This window comes from Emydura macquarii, unplaced genomic scaffold, assembly GCF_026122565.2.
Source record: "Emydura macquarii macquarii isolate MOO-44397 ecotype Brisbane River unplaced genomic scaffold, CSIRO-AGI_Emac_v2 contig_480, whole genome shotgun sequence".
NCBI lineage: Eukaryota > Metazoa > Chordata > Testudines > Chelidae > Emydura > Emydura macquarii.
Window position 1 is genome coordinate 11,358,783 of NW_027130617.1, and position 18,372 is coordinate 11,377,154.

At 41.5% G+C, this 18,372-nt stretch overlaps 1 protein-coding gene across 1 annotated transcript in view; it reads right to left on the reverse strand.

The window, feature by feature from the left end:
- ZNF326 (zinc finger protein 326) overlaps positions 1-3,535 on the reverse strand; it is a 30,613-nt gene extending 27,078 nt beyond the window's left edge. Inside the window, exon 1 of the mRNA XM_067538501.1 lies at positions 3,397-3,535. Coding sequence (XP_067394602.1) covers positions 3,397-3,412 — 16 coding nt within the window. The 5' untranslated portion in view covers positions 3,413-3,535. The remainder of the gene's footprint in view (positions 1-3,396) is intronic.
- Positions 3,536-18,372: the final 14,837 nt, after the last annotated feature.

Sequence of the window (18,372 nt, forward strand, 5' to 3'; positions counted from 1 at the left end):
ATTCAAAATAAAATTAGGGAGTACTAGAAATATATTTAGAACCAAAAGGACCAACATCATTTTCACGCGCAGATAACTGTGAGGAATAAAGTTAAAGGAAAGAAGAAGCAGGGAGAGAAAAAGAAAGTTATTGTTAACACTGACTGAAACAGTTAATGGACAAAAATAATTTTTTTGTGAACAATTTCTATGCCACCCTTAAAGAAACTAAGTTTAAAAATCTGGGTTCAGGGAGTCCTCTTGACTGACCATTCTTGTATGCAGTGTTGTAGCTGTGTTTGTCCCAGAACATTAGAGAGGAAAGGTGGGTAATACGTTTTATTGGACCAACTTCTATCCATTTCCGATGGCACCATTAGATATTTTGTCATTTTGCAACCATAATTGCCTACAGTTATCTTAAGTCTTGGTTGTGCAACAGCAGGTCCAGTATTTTCTGGCAAAAATTCTATGTTAAAGTTGATTATGTCCCTTTTAAGACCCCACTCCCACAATTAGATCCACCTCTGTGCATAGAGAGCCCCACTCAAATCAATGATTTAGTCAATCCACTTGGATGAATTTGCAGAATCAGGGTTTATGTGCATAGAAAGCACTCAGGAACTGACATATGTATAGACATGATCATATTTAAAATGTGTAATAGGTAACATTCAGTTATGTTCTAGAACATGTTTGCAGAAACAGTATTTTTTTTCCTGATTAAAATGAAATTGATTACAGAAGTCAATGTATTTACATGAATAGTCCTATGTAATTTATTCCACAAGCTGCTCCAAGTTTCTACTATCCCTTCATAATTTCAGACCAAGTTATAGGCTAGTGGAATTACAAAAAATGTGGCTAAAAAAATTCCATCAAAAAAATTTGCCTAAAGCTCAAACCAGACTTAAGAGAAGAAAGGGGAAAGTCCCAATACTAATCTGCAATGTGTCCTCTATTGCCACCTACTGGACATTTACAATTTAACTTGCAATCTACAGGGCTTTGATATTTCTCTGTAAGGTAGAATTGACCCAATCTGAATGCAGCAAAGGGTCTTGCATCTCCTACTACAACACACGGCAAAGAATAAGATTCAATTCTGTACACACTCTGTGGCATCACAACTGATATTTTCTACTACCTTTTAAAAAGTGTTCGGTTTCATTTTAACAAATTCAAAGCAAAGCCATTTTAGAAGCATGTGAAATTTACATTCTAATTACATAATATACACCTGTCCACTATCCCTATTCCCTTTCCCACTCTTCAGAGAGAAGACTGATTTTGGATTCATTTTAATAATAAAAACAGCCAGATCTTTTTATAGTGTTTTTCATCAGCAGATCTCAAAAAGGCAGGTTTTAGTCTCATCCTGTGTGGTTAATGATTTTATTGCATGTTTCAATACAATATTTTAAATGCCCATTTAAAATTTGCATCTTTCATTCCTGTCTCTTCCACTGACAATGCACTTTCTACTTAAAAGCTGAAAATTACTAAGGATGGACATTTTAACTTAATATTAAGAAAAAAGATTTTAAACAGGTTATGTTGGCTTCTTAAGAAGATTGAATTTTGGATTGACTGGGACTACATAGAGCCAAAGGCTGAAAGACCACATCATAGGAACTACCACACTGGATCTGAGAAGTGGGGTCCAATATTGTTTTGGATAGTGGCTAGTTAGAGGTGCTTTCAAGAAATCCTGTAGTGAACAACTACAAAATGGTCTGTCTATTGGGGGGAACATCTTCAAAATCCCAATCTTTTAGTGGAGTTTATTTCCAGAAGCATAAGAGTTTATAACCCTAATTTTTAAAAAAGCCATTCTAATGTAAGAGTGGATAGGGTTAATGAGAATATTGATGTCTACTCCTTTTTTGAATCCTACTAATCTCCTGACCTCACTCTTCTTGCAGAAATGAATTACCACACAATTATGCATCATGTAAACATGTATTCCTTTTATCAATAAAATCTGTGGCCTCATTTTTAAAACCATTTTTCATAGTATAAGAACAATTTGCTTTCTCTCCACATTTTTTATTTCAGATCCCTTTCATGTCCCCTCTTAGTCAAAGCATCTCTAAACAATCCTAATCTTTACTCATTTGGAAGTTTTTCCATGCCTGTAGAAGTGGGATCCCACCAAACCCTAATCTGTTTCTACTATATATGTTTTTATATATAAAGTAACAAGAACAGAGCACAGTATTCCAAGTAATGTCATTATTCTTTCATTATTTCCCATCCTATTCTTTGAGTAGCTCAATATTTTATTTGCCTTTTTCTTTTCTTTTCTTTTTGAATGAACAGAGATATGTGCACCCAAACACACAACTTCTTTTTTCCTGGTTGATTACAATTTATTTGGATCCCAATCATATGCACAGCTAGCTCACATTATACCTATTAAAGCAGAGGTTCCCAACCTGTGGTCTGCAGGGTCTTTCAAAGCGGCCCACCACTCCTCTCCCATTAGCTGCAGAAGGGAGCTGCTGCCTAAGGACCCAGGCGCAACATGTTGCTGTGGGGCTATAAGATGGGTACAGGCTCCTTGCAGCAGCCAAGGGGAAGGGAGATCAGCGCTCTCTTCCTCTTGGCTGTAGCAGGGAGCGCACCAAAATGCTCCACCAGGGTCCCTAGCAGTGACCTCCCATCCCCCTGGCTACAGAAGGGAGCCACTGCCTAGAAACCCAGGTGAAGCACATGGGGTTACAGGACGTGTGCTGCCAGGACAGAAGATCAGCGAGGACTCACTCCTTCCCTCTGACTGCAGTGGGGGTGGGAGGGCTGCTGGCATACCTGAAGGGCAGTAAAAATGGTAACTGTGGCAGTCGAGCCAAAAAGGTTGGGAACCAGTGTATTAAAGCGCATAACCTTGTTATTGGCCCCAGGGACTTCTCAGCCAGATCGCTTTGGGTGGACTGGATTTGCTGCTCACACGCGAGACTGAGCCGCTGTCTATGTTCCCACCCTATAGCATGGGGGTGCCTGCCTGGGTGGGAAGCCGGAGCTGGGGCGGGCGGGGCAGCGTGAGTGCCCCGGGGCCGGCCAGGAACAGCAGAGGGGAGACAGGGAGCTGCCACGAGGTACCTACTGCTCCTGTCACAAGCGCTCAGAGCTCGCACCCTCACTCCCCTGCGGGGCCCCCGACCGCTCCCTACGCTGGGCGCGCGCGTACCCCCTCCTGCGCCTAAGGCCGCTGCTGCTGCTGCTCAGCCAGGGCCCCTCCCTGCTCCCTGGGAACAGACCGCCCCGCTGCCCCCAGGCCGAGAGGCAGCGCCCGGGGAGCCCGTTCCCGCTACACCAAACAACGCGGCCGCGGCCATTTTGAGACAGAGGCGGGTCCTGAGGCGGCGAAGGCCGCCGGACTCTCCCCTCGCTCCGGGAGGGGGGGGGCGCCCTCACCTTCCCCGTAATCCATGGCAACGACGGCGGTGCCCTGTGCCCAGGAGCGGTAAAAGCCTCCTTGAGACCCCGACGACAGTGGCGACTCCGGCTTCCGTCAATGGCGCCTTCTACCACAACGAGGCTGGGCGGGGCACAGGAGCGACCGCACGGGGAGACGTCGGGCCTCCATTGGCCACGTAAGTGCCGTCACGTGATGATCTGTGGGCGTGAAGACCATCGAGACGGCAAAGAAATGAAGACGTAAGACAGAGGGGAAGAGCAGTGGGCGCCGCCATGTCTGATTCGGGCAGCCTCGTCCTTTAGGGGCGGGTCCGTCACTGGGTGGCTAGACAGCGGCTCTTTTAGGTTCTAGCGGCGGCCATGTTGGATTCTGGCAAAGAGCCTTAGAGCGCGGCAGGCCTTTGTTTATTAAAGCAGTTTCAAATGCGCAACGCAGGGTGGCTAACGCTTTGGTTTCTTAGGGATCCGGCCCATGGAAGGTAGAGGCATTTAATACAAAATAAACGCTGTTGTGCATTTTAATTGAAGTTGAATTTCCACCGCGCAGCAATCAATAATCATTTAGTAAATAAGAAATGCCTCAGTCACCATTTTCTAAGATAACAACAAATGTAAACATTAAGGAGCTAAGTAAATGTAAGTAAAGTTATATAATTCCTTAAACAAAGAGGCATAGTTACAGTGTATGCTTCTGGTCAGTGGAAAGGCTAAATTTAGTTACCAACCAGTGATGATCAATCTTTAAGAAAATGACTAACAAATACAAATGCAAAAACAAGATTAAAATTGATTATTTAAATAAATCTCCTGCTTGGTGGTTTAAATCAGTTATTTACAAACACTGATTTAAATCAATCTACATTGATTCACTTGCTTTCTCCTTCAAAATGAGGGAGAAAGTTAGTCCTACACTGAAGAACTACAGAAGGGAGTGTATTTAAGTAATATCTCTCTATCATACATTACCCTTTACTGAACCCAATGTTTTTCAACACCAACTTGTCTATGAAACCGAGGCAAGTTACTATAGCCCTATTACAGGAGAGGAAGATGAGATTCACCCAGGACCAGGCTCCTTATTTTGTCTTAAACCAAAAACTAAATTTTAGAGCAGTTGTAAGTATGTTTTCTACCCTCAATCTCTGCATGGAGGCACTTGAGAACACTCCTGATCTTGATATTTGGAAATGGTGGAGTGAGGGGGTCACAAACTATAGCTTTTCTTGCAGGCCAACCCTGTACTAAAAATCTAACCTCCCTTCTCACCGTGCAGAGGTGTGGGCAGAGAAGATGGAAATTGTCTTCCAAATGGAGCCTTCACCTGGGCTCTATCACAGAGTTCTCAGCCAAAGATACATGATGCTCCGGTCCAACAATGATTTCAAGAGCCAAGTATTCAGGATGCAGTCTATGTGCACACTCCTTTGCACATGCAACCTTAAGCAAGCAAAATATTTGTGCACTATTACTTATCTATGCAAAGGATAGAATATAAATGTATAGGATTAAACCTTTTGGCTAAATTAAGCAGAAATACACTGTACACTCCCATTATATTTTTGTGGGCATAGTGATTTTCATGTATAGAATCGTACACACACATGTGAAGGCCTCATTGAACATTTGTCTCTAAAACATCACTACCTGAAACTCAACACACACTTCAGGATGCTAAGGAGTTTACTGAGCGCACACAGTGAATCCCTACCACTTTTCCAATGGGCCTGACTGGGCAATAGGAACCTATGTAATGTCAAAAAAAGGCATCAAGCAAGCAGTTCTGAGGAGGAACCTGTTCAGTATAGATAGCCCTATGGTCGCATAACCCAGAGTGATTGTATAGCTCCTGTGGACCAATAGGTGCAAATATCATTTTCCTCTGAATAAAATATTTGAGGACTAATTCCACTAAAATAAAGTTTGTAGCTTCCCTGTGGAAGGGCATAAAATGGACTCCACAGACATCTGATGATATGGAAGCAGACACAACAGCCTATTACAATCATTCCTTTACCATTGACTTCTTTGGGTTGGAGTATTCCATTTAATATCAGGCAATGGCCCAGATCCTCTGGACTGGCTGAGCTGAGCTCTGCACAAGTCTGGAAGGGACAGAAATGGGACTAAGCCATCTTTGTGGCTCACCAATCCTGAGGTAAAAGGGCCTTGGTACAAGACAGAAGAGCCTTTCTGCAAATATTCTCCATTGTTGTCTTAAAAGGCATGGTCTCTGAACTTTCCACCAACAAACTCATTCACTAGAATATACAGGAAAATGAACACAAAACGGACACACACAGTAGATGCAAATTAAACATAACATTCATAGAAATAAATACGTAAATAAATGTGTAGTGTCCACCTAGTTCTATTCTCTGTCAACTTCCCTGCCATCTTCTAGCACCTCTTCACTCAACTGTCTCTATTGAGAAAAGCACATAGTTCTCTGCTTTTTGCTATTGAAATTCATGTGGTTTAATCCCTACCCAGCATATGAATATTCAGTTCCAAAAGCATAGAAGTAACCCACAGAAACAATCAGCATCCTACAAAATATGTCTATAGGACCTGATCCAAAGGCAACTGAAGTCAGTAGAAAGACTCTCATTGACTTTGGTGAGCTTTGAATGACGCTCATGCAAAAAAAGATTAAAGTTCCAGCATAATTTAAATATAAAGCACAAATTTATTACTAGAATTACGGCTATATATATTGGGGTCATTTCACATTATAAAGCAGTTACCAACAGATGAAGAGACTGTCTTGGGACAGTGATATGTCTTATCAGTAACACACTGATATAAAAGGGATGTGTGACAAAGTGAATGTCCAGTTGTGAAAGACTTGCTTTAGCAGCACTTCAACACATTACACATCAATCAGGAGAAAAGATACTTTTATATGCACCATGTAACCACACAGAACAGTAACAACAGAGATGCTTTGGGCATTAAGCATTGCCCCCAATAAATTTGGGATTTAGAAAATGAGAGAAAAGAAGAAGAAATTGGACCTGCAAGCAGATTGAGTGTGCAGCAGACGCAGAACATATTTTTCAATTCAAGGCAAATAGGCCAATAAAAGTATATTATTTTCACCTTAATTAGGATCAGTTGGCTGCTCTTGGTTTGACCCTTTTTAAAACAAAGGCTTCTTTTTTAACTCCCTGCAGGACTCCAAAAAGTGAAAAACAAAGCAAAGGAAAACAAATGGAGAGACAAAGGGAAGCAGGAATAGAATAGTGCTGTGCCTGATGATCCAAAATATGAATGTTTCACCTAAGCACAGAATCTCCTTCAGAATTCTCATCTTGCTTTTGAATTAATTTTCTGTTACCTTCTTTATTTTGTTGATGTTTTTGTAAATTATCTTGAGCAGTCCATGAATAAGAAAACAATCAGTTATCTATTCAAGCATCAGCAACAGTGAGACTATTATAAATATATCTCTTTTGTAGTTTGATAGTATCACTACTTAGATTCTCTCCCTGTTTCTGAATGCCATGTTTACTGTTACTTTCTGTACATTCAGAATATTGTCTAAAAACTGAGTAAATTTTGCAAAACGTTTCCACTGTTGCTAACAATGATGAACTCCACCGGTATTAGCAATGTTGGGAGACTTACCGTGGACAGGTCATCGGTTTTGTAAGCATTGTGGGCCAGATACAAAGCTCAATTAAGACAATGCAAATCTTTCCACTGATTTTCATGGACTTTGGTTCAAGGTCCTGTGTCATCTAATCCTGTTTAGAGTAGGTTTAATTGACACAATGACAAAAAGATTTCCAAGAGCCTATCTGTATTCCAAGGGCCCAGCGCTGCTAACACCAGTGGAGTTGAGCAGGCATTAACACAGGCCTCTGTCATTTGACACTTTTAGGAGACTAACCACTTTGATTTCTTCCCTTGCATTTCAATACAATATTCCATGAAAAAACCTGGAGTCATGCTTATTTCCAGAAATAAAAATCTAATCCCACCATTTCAAGCAGACCCTGATTCTGCAAGCAAGCAGACCAATGCAACCATCCAGAGCCCCACTGACTTTATTGGGTGCACATGTGCATGTGGATCTAATTTCAAGATTGATCAGAGCCATAGTCTGGTATTTCCTAGACTGCTGTGTTACTGCCTTTGCACTGCTGCATTCAAAAACTTAAATCAGACACTAGAGTGGGATGGGGACGGGGGAGAGAGAGAGAAGAGTGAAATTCATTCTGTAATGGGATGGCCACAGGAGGTAGACAGAGAGCTCAGTAAATTCCATGAGCTTTTCCTTCACATGCTCCTCTCTTAAGGGAGAGGGTTGGGAATGGAAGACCCACAGAACCCAGGGATCCACTGGGAACTATTGTTCACAGGTCCTGAAACTTTCACACAGCTCTTTTGCCCTGCTTCTTCCCTGACAACATAGCTCCTCAAGAAATAAATAAATAGCACTCAGAAATGAGAAGAACATTTGAAAGAACATTGCATTTGACAACAGTGAAATATGCTAGGGTGACAGAGTCATTTTATTCCTCAGTTCAGTTTAGGCATGTTTTGCAGTATTTGGCTGGGAATGTGTACACAAGATGAAGATTTAATAATCTCACCTCCCTAGAGCATAAAGATCTCTGCACAGCAGGATATTAGTAACCAGCAAATTATCAATGAAGTACTTTATTTTTCTTACATGCAAATACCTCATTAGCAATTATGCTGACTGCTTTTCAGATTTACAGCTGGCCTTTACTTTGCACTCTTTGGATGCCAACTGCAGTTAGCTGATCTGTACATAAAGTGTATTTCAGATGTACAGGACTCTGGCCTTGACTATCCTTTTCCCTTCGTGATGGTCAAGGGAGAGGGAAAGAGATCATAGCTGCATTGCTCTCTTAAGCAAACTCAGGATTTGGAATCCTGCCATTGATCCTTATTCTCTTCCTACCACCTACCAGCCAAGTGCCTTGTATCATTTCTTCTTTCAGTTGGGTGTTACAATCTGCATTCATTCATTCCTTCATTCATTCTGCATTTTTTCTTTTTTAAAAAAACTCTTTAAAACAGTGGTACTGGCTGGGATACAACTGGGACCAGTGACAGTAGAGTCCAATACATTTGTCAGACCTGTCTTCCTTTAGTGGCTACTTACCTACTCATAAACAATGAAGTTATTCATTTAGCTGAAGTAGTCGAGGCGTGTGCTTTTGGCGCTGAAGATCCCAGGTTCTTGCCCTGCTGCTGAACATGTGTCTATGAATATATAAAACTTTGGTTTTGTTACAGGAGGACTGAGTGAGGGAAGCATGCGGTCTTCCTGCGGGTAGGGGGCCTGGTACTAAAGAAATTAAAGTCTCTTTCCATACCTGTTGTTGTGGGTGTTCTGCCTTGGTTCTCCACTTATTCGACAGTGCATGGCAGTGTCCCTGTTGCCCTTCCAAGCTGTGTTTTGAAGGGGAGGAGGGGCAAGTAGGAGGTGGAAGAGCAGAGGCATGTTTTCCAACTCTGCTCTCTATTCATCACTTCCTTATTTTGGACTTTTCTTCCATATTGGCCTAGATTCAAAAGTAACTGGGATGCAGTATTGCCGACACAGAGCATTCAAGAGTCATGAATCAAGCCCCCTGCCCCCATTATGAAATTGGCTTAAAAACCATGAGATTATTTTTAAAAACGTTATTTTTATTTGCATTTTGATGTCTAAGTGTTTAGGGTGCACTTGAGTCAAATTTTTAAGCTTTTCTTTGCAGCCATGAGGGCTATAATCTTTTTTAAAATGAGATTCTCATTCAATCTCTTGATTCTAGCAGCTGGGGCTTAAAGAAACGCACTAACTACTCATGATAAAGACTCATGATAAAAGTACGAGAGTTGGCAACACTGCAACATGCCAATATCTGATATTTTTCCTTTTTATTTCCAATTCTCTATTCACAGGAGCAATTTCCATCTGGTACCTTGCCTCCAGCCAAGAGAATGCACAGTGTCTCCTTCATTTAATGTATTGTTATGTGCTGGGTGAAACCTTGTTATGGGATTGAGGTTAATAGGTGTGAATTCACCCTTTGACGAATATAACTGTCAGCATATGCCCCACTTAAGAAAAAAGTATTGTTTTGGGTAGGGGATGTATGCAGGAAGGCAGAACACAAAGAAACTCAGAAGAGACAAGACTAGGAGAGAGAGAAAAAGCCAAAAGGAACAGCTAGAAGTACGGTGGCTGACCCTCAAAAAAAAAATTTTTTTTAAATAGAAAAGGTTTGTGTGTCAGGGATGCAGGTTCAAAAGAATGCGCTTGATGCTTTGAGCCAAAGAAGCTGTTTCCAGCTATTTCATTCCTTCTGTGTACAGAGACAGAGCATTTTGTACGTTCTTTGTAAATAAACACAACTGATTGAAGAAATACCTGACTATCTACTCCCTTTCTGTTCCCAACTGGAACACTCAAAGGAACCCAAACTTTCACTAGCCACTCAGGTCAAAGGGGGCAACATTATATTACAGCCCTGAGGGAGAGGGGCTGCAGGACAGACTTTTCACAGATCTGGGAGAAATTGCCAGCTGACTTTACAGCACATAGCAAATCTGGTAGTTTCACGGCAGTGCACATACACACACAATTTTTCTTTTTCTCTGAGGATGACAAAAATTGCAGCAGACAATTTACTATTTAAGAGGGGTAAACCCTGCAAATACAAACCAATTTCTGAATTATTTTTTCCAGGTGCATATGTAAATTTAATACAGGTGAAAGTAAGAGAGAAGTATTTGCACAAACCAAATCAGTTGAGGCATGAACTGCAAGCTTAAACACACAGTCCTGCCACGGCCGGTCTGTCCTTATCAGCTGCACTCCTACTTTTCCAGTTTGGCACCTCTCTTAAGGCAGAGACTGGATGTACGTATGTATGGATGGATGGTGGGTGTAAGTAAATGTAAGGGGGAGCAAGGAGGTGATGTGAACTTCCGTGTGTACAATGGGTTTTGGGAACTATAGGGAAATCTCAGAATTATAAAAGCAGCCACAGTGTGGTGCAGCACTCTTGTGGAAATTTGTGCTAACCAGCAACATCAGTATGCATAGACAACAACATAAAAAAGGTTTTAAAAAGCACCCCCCAAAAAACCCCAACTCAAAAGCCCAGAAGAAAACAGGAGGTGAGTAGTAGGGATAAATCATTCCAGGCAATAATGTTTCTGTTTCCACCATAAAGAAAAAAGACAAGCCAACAAACCAAATACATCAGGCTTTCTCAAAAAAGCCAAAAGGACACAAGGCAAATTGAAATTTAAACTAAACCCCATCTGTAATAAAAAAAAAATCAGACACAATGAGTGAATGAAGAAATATCTTGAAATAAACACCATAATCACCAGTTTCCCTTTGACAATAATGCCCTCCTTGTCCTAGCACAGCCACACCAATTACAACTATACCATTGCAGCGGATCTGATTCTAGCACAGTTTCCGTGAGAGGAATGTGTGTGTCTAAGATGCTAGCTATCCCACACCATAAACTAGAACACTAAATAAGGTGTTAGATTAGCTTTACAACATGGTTTTAATATAGTTCTCATATAAAAAAAAGATCCCTGCCCACACTGCTGTGGGAAAGCTACGTTAAAGGCCTACTAGCAACAGCCACATTTAAAAGCTTTAGGAGCTAGCACAGATCCTCTGCAATGCGTGGGCAAGGTCTCAATGGGAACTAAACACAAATTCTATCCTTACTTCTGTTTTAGCCAACCGATCTGTTTAGAAGCATGGCACCGTTAGAGAGTGAAAATGAGGGAGGAAATGGGACCTACCATACCTTGGTGCCTCTATCCAAAAGAAAGAGCAAGTGGATGGCAAGAGGCATTTTACTAGCCCAGATTTAACAGTCAGTCTCTTCTCCCATTTAGTAGAGAATATTCTGTATGGCACGTTATGGTATTAGCATGTACACATTTCTTCGTAGACATTTGCTATTATTCCTTTGCAAACACTTCTGTCTTAAATAAAATTATTCCTTATGTAGGAATGGGGGTTGCTGTTTACTACTTTCCTGGTCAGGTGATTATTATCCTGACAAATCTGAAATTAAACCATTTTGGAAAATATACATACTGGGCCCATTTCATTGAAATCTATGGGAGTCTTTCCATTGACTTCAGTGGGAGTTAGATGGACCCCATTGTTATTAATGAAAAAACAAAATAAAAATGTACATACATATTTACAGCTCTTAGAATTGGGATATATCAGTATGCCTTCCTTTGGTCCTTCACTTCCAAGCTATGGGTGTCGAGAGGGTGCTTTTATAAATGACACAAATGTCATAAATGACATGCACATCACTCCCATCATAAATAACCAACATCTGGTAAAGTGTTAGGCACAAATATGTGGGACCAGATTCTAAATTTCATATATATGGTACCGCTGTGCAATTTGGACAGTCTTCTATTGCATGTGTGGGCACAGGACAACAGTAGGTTTATCTGCAAGGGATATATTGTGATGCATATCTAAGATTAGAAGAGACCTTTGATAGTACAAAGTCATGCCCCATGCATATACAATTCCTGTGTAACTATCCCTGAGATTCCCTTGGGTAGTTATTTCAGAGATGAATTACTACATACTAAAATAAAGAGAAAACGCTAGTTGATACATATCTATAAAATAGAAGAAGGAACTTTGCTTGTGCAGTGCTCCTAAAATCAAAATTCAGACTTCTGAGCCAAAGATTGCTCAATAGTTTTCTCAAAAATCTGTAGTTACTAAAATGACATTCCGTAGCCTGTCCCCTGGAATACCTCTATAATATCGCCTTCCTTTTGCAATGCAAGCATATAGAAAATTCTCTGGAGATAGCCCAATGTTGAGGTCATTGTAAAGGTTAGAGTTTTCCCGTGATGTGCATGACATGATCACATTGCCATTTCAGGACATAACTAGAAGCAGCCGTAATTTACATACGCGGGAGCTGGATTTTCAGGGAAATTGGTCTCAGTTGTTAGTTTTGGAGATTCCCATCCCTTTGTGCTTCATTCCCTTCTCTTTTCTGGGCAATGCCTTCCCTCCTCCACCCTTTGCAGCAGTTTGCTAAGATGTGTAAACTCTCCAAGATACACAAAGAAAAAACACACCCACAGCAGAACAAAATAAGACTGTCATCCAAGTTACACAGAGATTGCAAAATTCATCTATACAGAAGTCTGGGATAGCCAACTGACAGGAGCAGAAAGCCCAGCATGTCTACATAGCCAATCGTTTTAAACAACAGAAAATTAAATGCTATGAAAAGTGGTCCCGGCTGGCACAGAGGGTTAGCAGTGGGCCTTGGAGTTTTTGGACCAGATCTTCAGGTTTCGTCAAGCTACGTTTGGCACAGAACTTGAGGGGGGCTGGGGAAAAAATGACTTAAAGCCACATTTGAGATTCCCAGAAGCTAGAGACTGGTTTGGCTTTTATTAGAATTAGGCATTAATTACAGAAGCTTCAAGGCTAAACTTGCTGCAACATTGCCTTAGCGATCATTCCACAAGCCCAGGATCATCACTGGCACACTTCTACATCAGAAGGCTTGGTGGGAGTGGCATAGAGCCAGCATATTTATTATTCTTAATTAGTAGTAGTACTACTGTAGTACCTAGGAGTCCCAATCATGGACCAGAACCCCATTGTGCCAGGTGCTGTACAAACACAGAACAAACATCTCTACATCAGCCTGAGATTCCCCTGCATAAGAGGAATCACTAGCTGCCCATATAAGGCAGTTTTTTAGACTCTGTGGCACAAGGGTAATAAAAAGTGGCCAGATCAGGGATCAAGGATCTGGCCCTTTCACATCTAAGTCAGTAGCCTGAATGCAGATCAGATCACCAGCTACCACATACTCTGACCATCTAACAGCTGTGCAGTGGCCTGCTGGATGTGAAATACATCGATGATCTCAGACCAGTTCCCAACAGGCTGGTGTCCACATCACAAAACCTCTGACAAAGATGGCACCAGCTGGAACCCTTCTTGGCAGCTGCAGCAAAGAGGATTCCACGAGTAGAGGGAAATGAACTGTCCTAGACATGATCTCTCACACAACAGTGGCACAGCATAAATAGACTTGCCGCCTGCTGCACCTGATTTGTGAATAAAAGAGATAATGTTAAATTTAAAAATCATATGTTAAACACATTTCTTTGCCTATGTTACAAATTGCACCTTTGGTTTTTAGAAGAGAATAATTTATCATCCAGATTACAATCAATGCTGCGCTTTCTATTTGCTCGTTGAGTTGGACAATAAGAATCAGTGAAGTCAGTTTCATTTAGAAAGATTCATGGTCAAACACTGCAGCACTGAAACACTATAGGCAAATGTTTATTTGTTTCAAAAACAGCCTCCACTGAAACAAAAAGACAATGGAAACATTTCTATTGTTTTTGTAATATTTGTTTTTACAGAATCTACCTGTTAGATTGTGCAACTCTTACCCACAACGGTGAACAACTTCTAGTGCAAATAATTCCATTGAAGCAAATTAGAAGTGATGGCTTCCTATTCCCCAGCGAATTAGTTGATAATTAAACCATTGATTGGAATGTTGCCATTTTACCCCCAAATTCTAGAACTAAGAGATTCCTGAAGCTTCTAATGTAGTCATCTTAGATGTGTGGAAAAATAATTTAGGAAGAAAACTGACATTTTTCCTAGAATCAATATTGCCAGACAGAATTAGAATGATCTCACAGTAGTCAATGGAAGTTTAGATATAGACTTTAGTGGGAGCAGGATCAGATCAAACATTTCCTCCTATTACTGCCCCCAAACCAGCAGCAAAGGAGGAATGTGTTTTCCCAAGTGATTTATTTCAGCAACCCTAAGGTAGCATGTAGTTTCTCCTGGGGGAGATAATTGGAATTCAGAAGTATATAAAGGGCCAGTCCAAATGCTCTCTCTTCTTTCAGCTAACAAAGGTCTCAGAGTCTGGAGTTAACCTGATGGGACAAAGAAACCTTTGCAAGAACAAACAAAATCACAGAGAGGAAAAATAAAGAGACTACAGGGAGAATATTTTAAGTGCTGTCAAACTTTTAGCAGATTGAAATAGGAGCTGTTCTGCACAATGGTTCAAGTGTGCAAATTTCTAAAGAGGTATCTGGAAAAAGACTGGAACCATTTCTTAGGGACTGTAAAGCCATAGGAGATAACCTTGGAAACAAAACAAAACAAAAGATTGAAAGGCTGTAATACTTCATTACTGTATCCAGGCTATTGATCAAGTTCTAAGAAACAACCAGGTTTCATGGAAGACTCAGACAATGGAGCTCATTTAACTATAAGCCTCATACACTAGAGTTGCAACACATTGTGTCAGAGAGGACTGCAAAACAGCCCTGCACACAGCTGGCACTTTGAACACCCATGTATTGCGGGAGCGGTGCACATTTACATTCCTTTGCTTTTCATGGTGTGTGAGGGCAGGTTTCAAGTTCTTTGAAATGTTGGCATACATCTAAAAAGCTTTGCACAACTTAAACTTTATACAATTAAAAAGAGAAAATTACATTTTAAAACAATAACTTCTTACTATGAGTATTTATCACCATATTTTGTGGGTACGCTTTGTGTAGGTTAACACAGGAACAGCTTCCCTGACAATAGGGAGCATGTACTTCACAGCCCTTCTCAGGAACCAAGCCAGCTTCCCTTTGTGGCAGTGATGCTGAGAACACTAGCGTATTCAGGGTTCAAAGTATTTTTACCACCAGGCCCCCATAAACCTGCTCAGAGAAGCTCTAGACAGGTAGCATGGTGGCAAAAATGTCTACATCCTGACTACGCTAGTGCTTCCAGCATGATGCTGTGGTAAGAAATTTCCACAACGACAGAGCAGCCATCTTATGGGTCCAATTCTACAGCCCTTGCATTGAGCGGCACGAGCTTTCACAAGGAGTTCCATTAACTGCTCAGCTGAGTAAGTGCTATTCAATGTGAGTAAAGGTTGGAGAATTAGGTCACAAGTTAGCACCGCCTGTTCTCCAATGCACTTGAGCTATGTCTGTTCAGACTTTAAGCTCCTTTAAACAGGGCTTGAGTCTTGTACAGTGCTAATCACAGTGTCAACACTTTATAAATGACAGCAGCAGCTTAGGGTTTTAGAATCACTACTCTACAAGCTGAGAAAACGGCAACAGTTTCTGAATTCCTTAATTCCCGTAATACTGCATTTTGCAAAAAAATAAAACAGCAGGTTGTTTTATCCTGACACTAGCTTTCAATCTGGATTCTCCAGCATGGGCTGTCCAATACATTCACAGTTGTTCCATGCTTTACACCTCCTGCGATTGTGTCCCACTGAATGAGTCAGCCATTAGCAGCCCTTTAGAACAACAGTAGATGTTAAAAACATTTAATTAAAACAAATTATTTGGAGCTAAATAAAATGCTAAAGCAAGCCAACATGAATAGGAAGATAAACAAAGCCACCACAGTATTGAGGTCTTGTATATGTTAGAAGAGTGAATTGCATTGGTAAGGCCCTGGCTACATGAGAAAATTGTATCAATTTAATTAAACTGGTTTAGGATAGGTCTACACTTTAAATGCTACAGCAGCACTGCTATTGCGCTTCAGTGTAGACACTACCTATACCAATAGAGGGCTTCTCCTTTTGGCATAGGTGATCCAACTCTCAGAGAGATGGTAACTAGGTTGACGAAAGAATTTTCCTTCAACCTAGTGCTGTCTACACTGGGGGTTAGGTCAGTATAGCTACACAGCTGAGGGGTGTGGATAATTAACACTCCTGCGAGACGTAGCTATGCCAATGTAAATTCCTAGTGTAGACCAGGCCGCAGGAACTGATGTAGTAATATTGGTGCAATTCCCTTTCATGGGCACTTATGCCTGGTCTACTAGAAAATTGGGTGGGTTTAACTGTGTCCCTCAGTGGTGTGAAAAATCCATACTCCTGAGCGGCATTGTTAAGCCAACCTAAATCCCCATGTAGACAGCGCTAGATTGACTGAAGAATTCTTCCATTGACCTAGCTACTGCCTCTCAGGGAGGTAAATTACCTATGCTATCCCCTCCCATCAGTGTAGATATTACCTATGCTGACCTATGCACTTCAGTGTATATACTGAAGATACTACCTATGTCTATCCTCCCATCAATGTAGATACTATCTATGCTATACCCTCCCATCAGCATAGATAATATCTACACTGAAGTGCTACAGCAGCGCAATTGCAGCGGTGTTGCTGTAGCATTTTAAGTGTAGACAAGCCCTTACTCTTGTTTCAGTTTATCTACACAAAAAGATTGCACCAATTTCATAAACCAGTTTGGTTTGATACAATTGTGTCACAGAGGCAAGGTGTAAATTACTCAGGCCTGGGCTACCCTGGGAATTTACATCAGTCTAGCTATGTCTCTCGGGTATGAAAAATCCATACCTGTGAGAGATGTAGCTATACCAACCTTAGCCTTCGGTGTAGGCAATGCTAGTTCAACGAAAGTATTCTTCCATCAGCCTAACTCTCAAGGAGATGGATTATCTACATCAATGGGAAAAACTGTACATAGCTGCAGCACTTCAGTGTAGACACCATCTATGCTGACGGTAAAGTGTAAACATACCCTCATTTAAGCTAACCTGACATAAGCTGGTATTGAACTGATTTGAGTGTAACTATATTAATGATTTGCACCAGTTTAATTTTTTTAACTAATATAGTTAAACTGGTGCACTTCTCTAGTATAGCCAAGCCCTAAGGAAATACTAGTGTTTTCATGGAGTCTATTACCACGGGTATTTTCATAGGTCTTGGCTACATCATAAATGTCAATGGTGTCAAGGACCAATTTGCAACACAATTTGGCCTTGCCTGGACGTTATTTAAGTCATGCTTCCAAATCCTGCTATGGTTAAATCCTGAGGTTCCCCTACTCAGCCTGGCTCCTTTCCGCCTTGCACCTGGTATAGTCATCTACACCAGTCCAAAGTGGGTGTAAGCAAGCACCAAACCAGAAGTCCCTCTTGCACTGGTGCTTGTATTTTACACCCAGTAGCACCATCTTATATTTACAGGCGTAGGTTACTGCACAAGGTGCAAGGGAGCAGGGAAATCAGACCCCCAGCTTTTAGTCATGCCCTACCCTGGAAACTCCAATAGATCCTAAAGCAAGTGCGCTAGAGCGAGGGCTGAGCAGAAACAGGGGGAAGATTTGAAGGTTCAGTCCTTGGGCTTGTGTGGAGCTGCAGCACAAGTCAAGACTGTGTTTGCAATGAATAAGCTGTCCATTAATTGACCAGCAGAGTAGTGTGATGAGTCTGCTGCTCTCCTCTCTCCTGCCATGGAGGATCATGGCTCAGGAGGGGGAAGGCTCCAGGCAGCTGGGAAGGAAGGCTGGCTAGGAGCGATTCAGGAAGGCAGGCTGTGTCAGGGAGGGCATGGGAGGAGTGTGGTCATTGGAAGCAGTCAGTAGAGTACTTACTGGGATCCATCAGATACTACAAACTGCAGGTCATAGCAGCTCAGCAGTGCTTGCTTGGAGTCATGGTGTACCTGATGTGCTACCAACTCCCACATCTGCAAAACAGGCTGGTGGATTGCAGAAACTGCAGCAGGGGGCTTGGAGCGGCGGCAAGTTATATGGTTAAAACACCTTCAGTCCCATCTACACAAGCAACTCCAAATCACATTTAATCTTGTTATTCCTGGTCCCCCAGTAAAGCAGGTTTTATCGTGTAGACTGGACCAGAGGTCAAAGTCAAATAGCACCTCATCTCCAGCATGCAGGAACTCCCCGATTTGCATCTAAGCCATGGCACCTTAGGACACCACCCAGCGTTATCATGGACTCACCTTTCTGGATATATTCATTTTTAATTTTGTTCCTCCATTCGTAGCCAGATTCTTACTTAATTAGAATGCTTCTAGACTGGCAAAAAGGGATCTTTAGTTCAACTCCAGTGCAGCTCCAGCAGCTGTAGC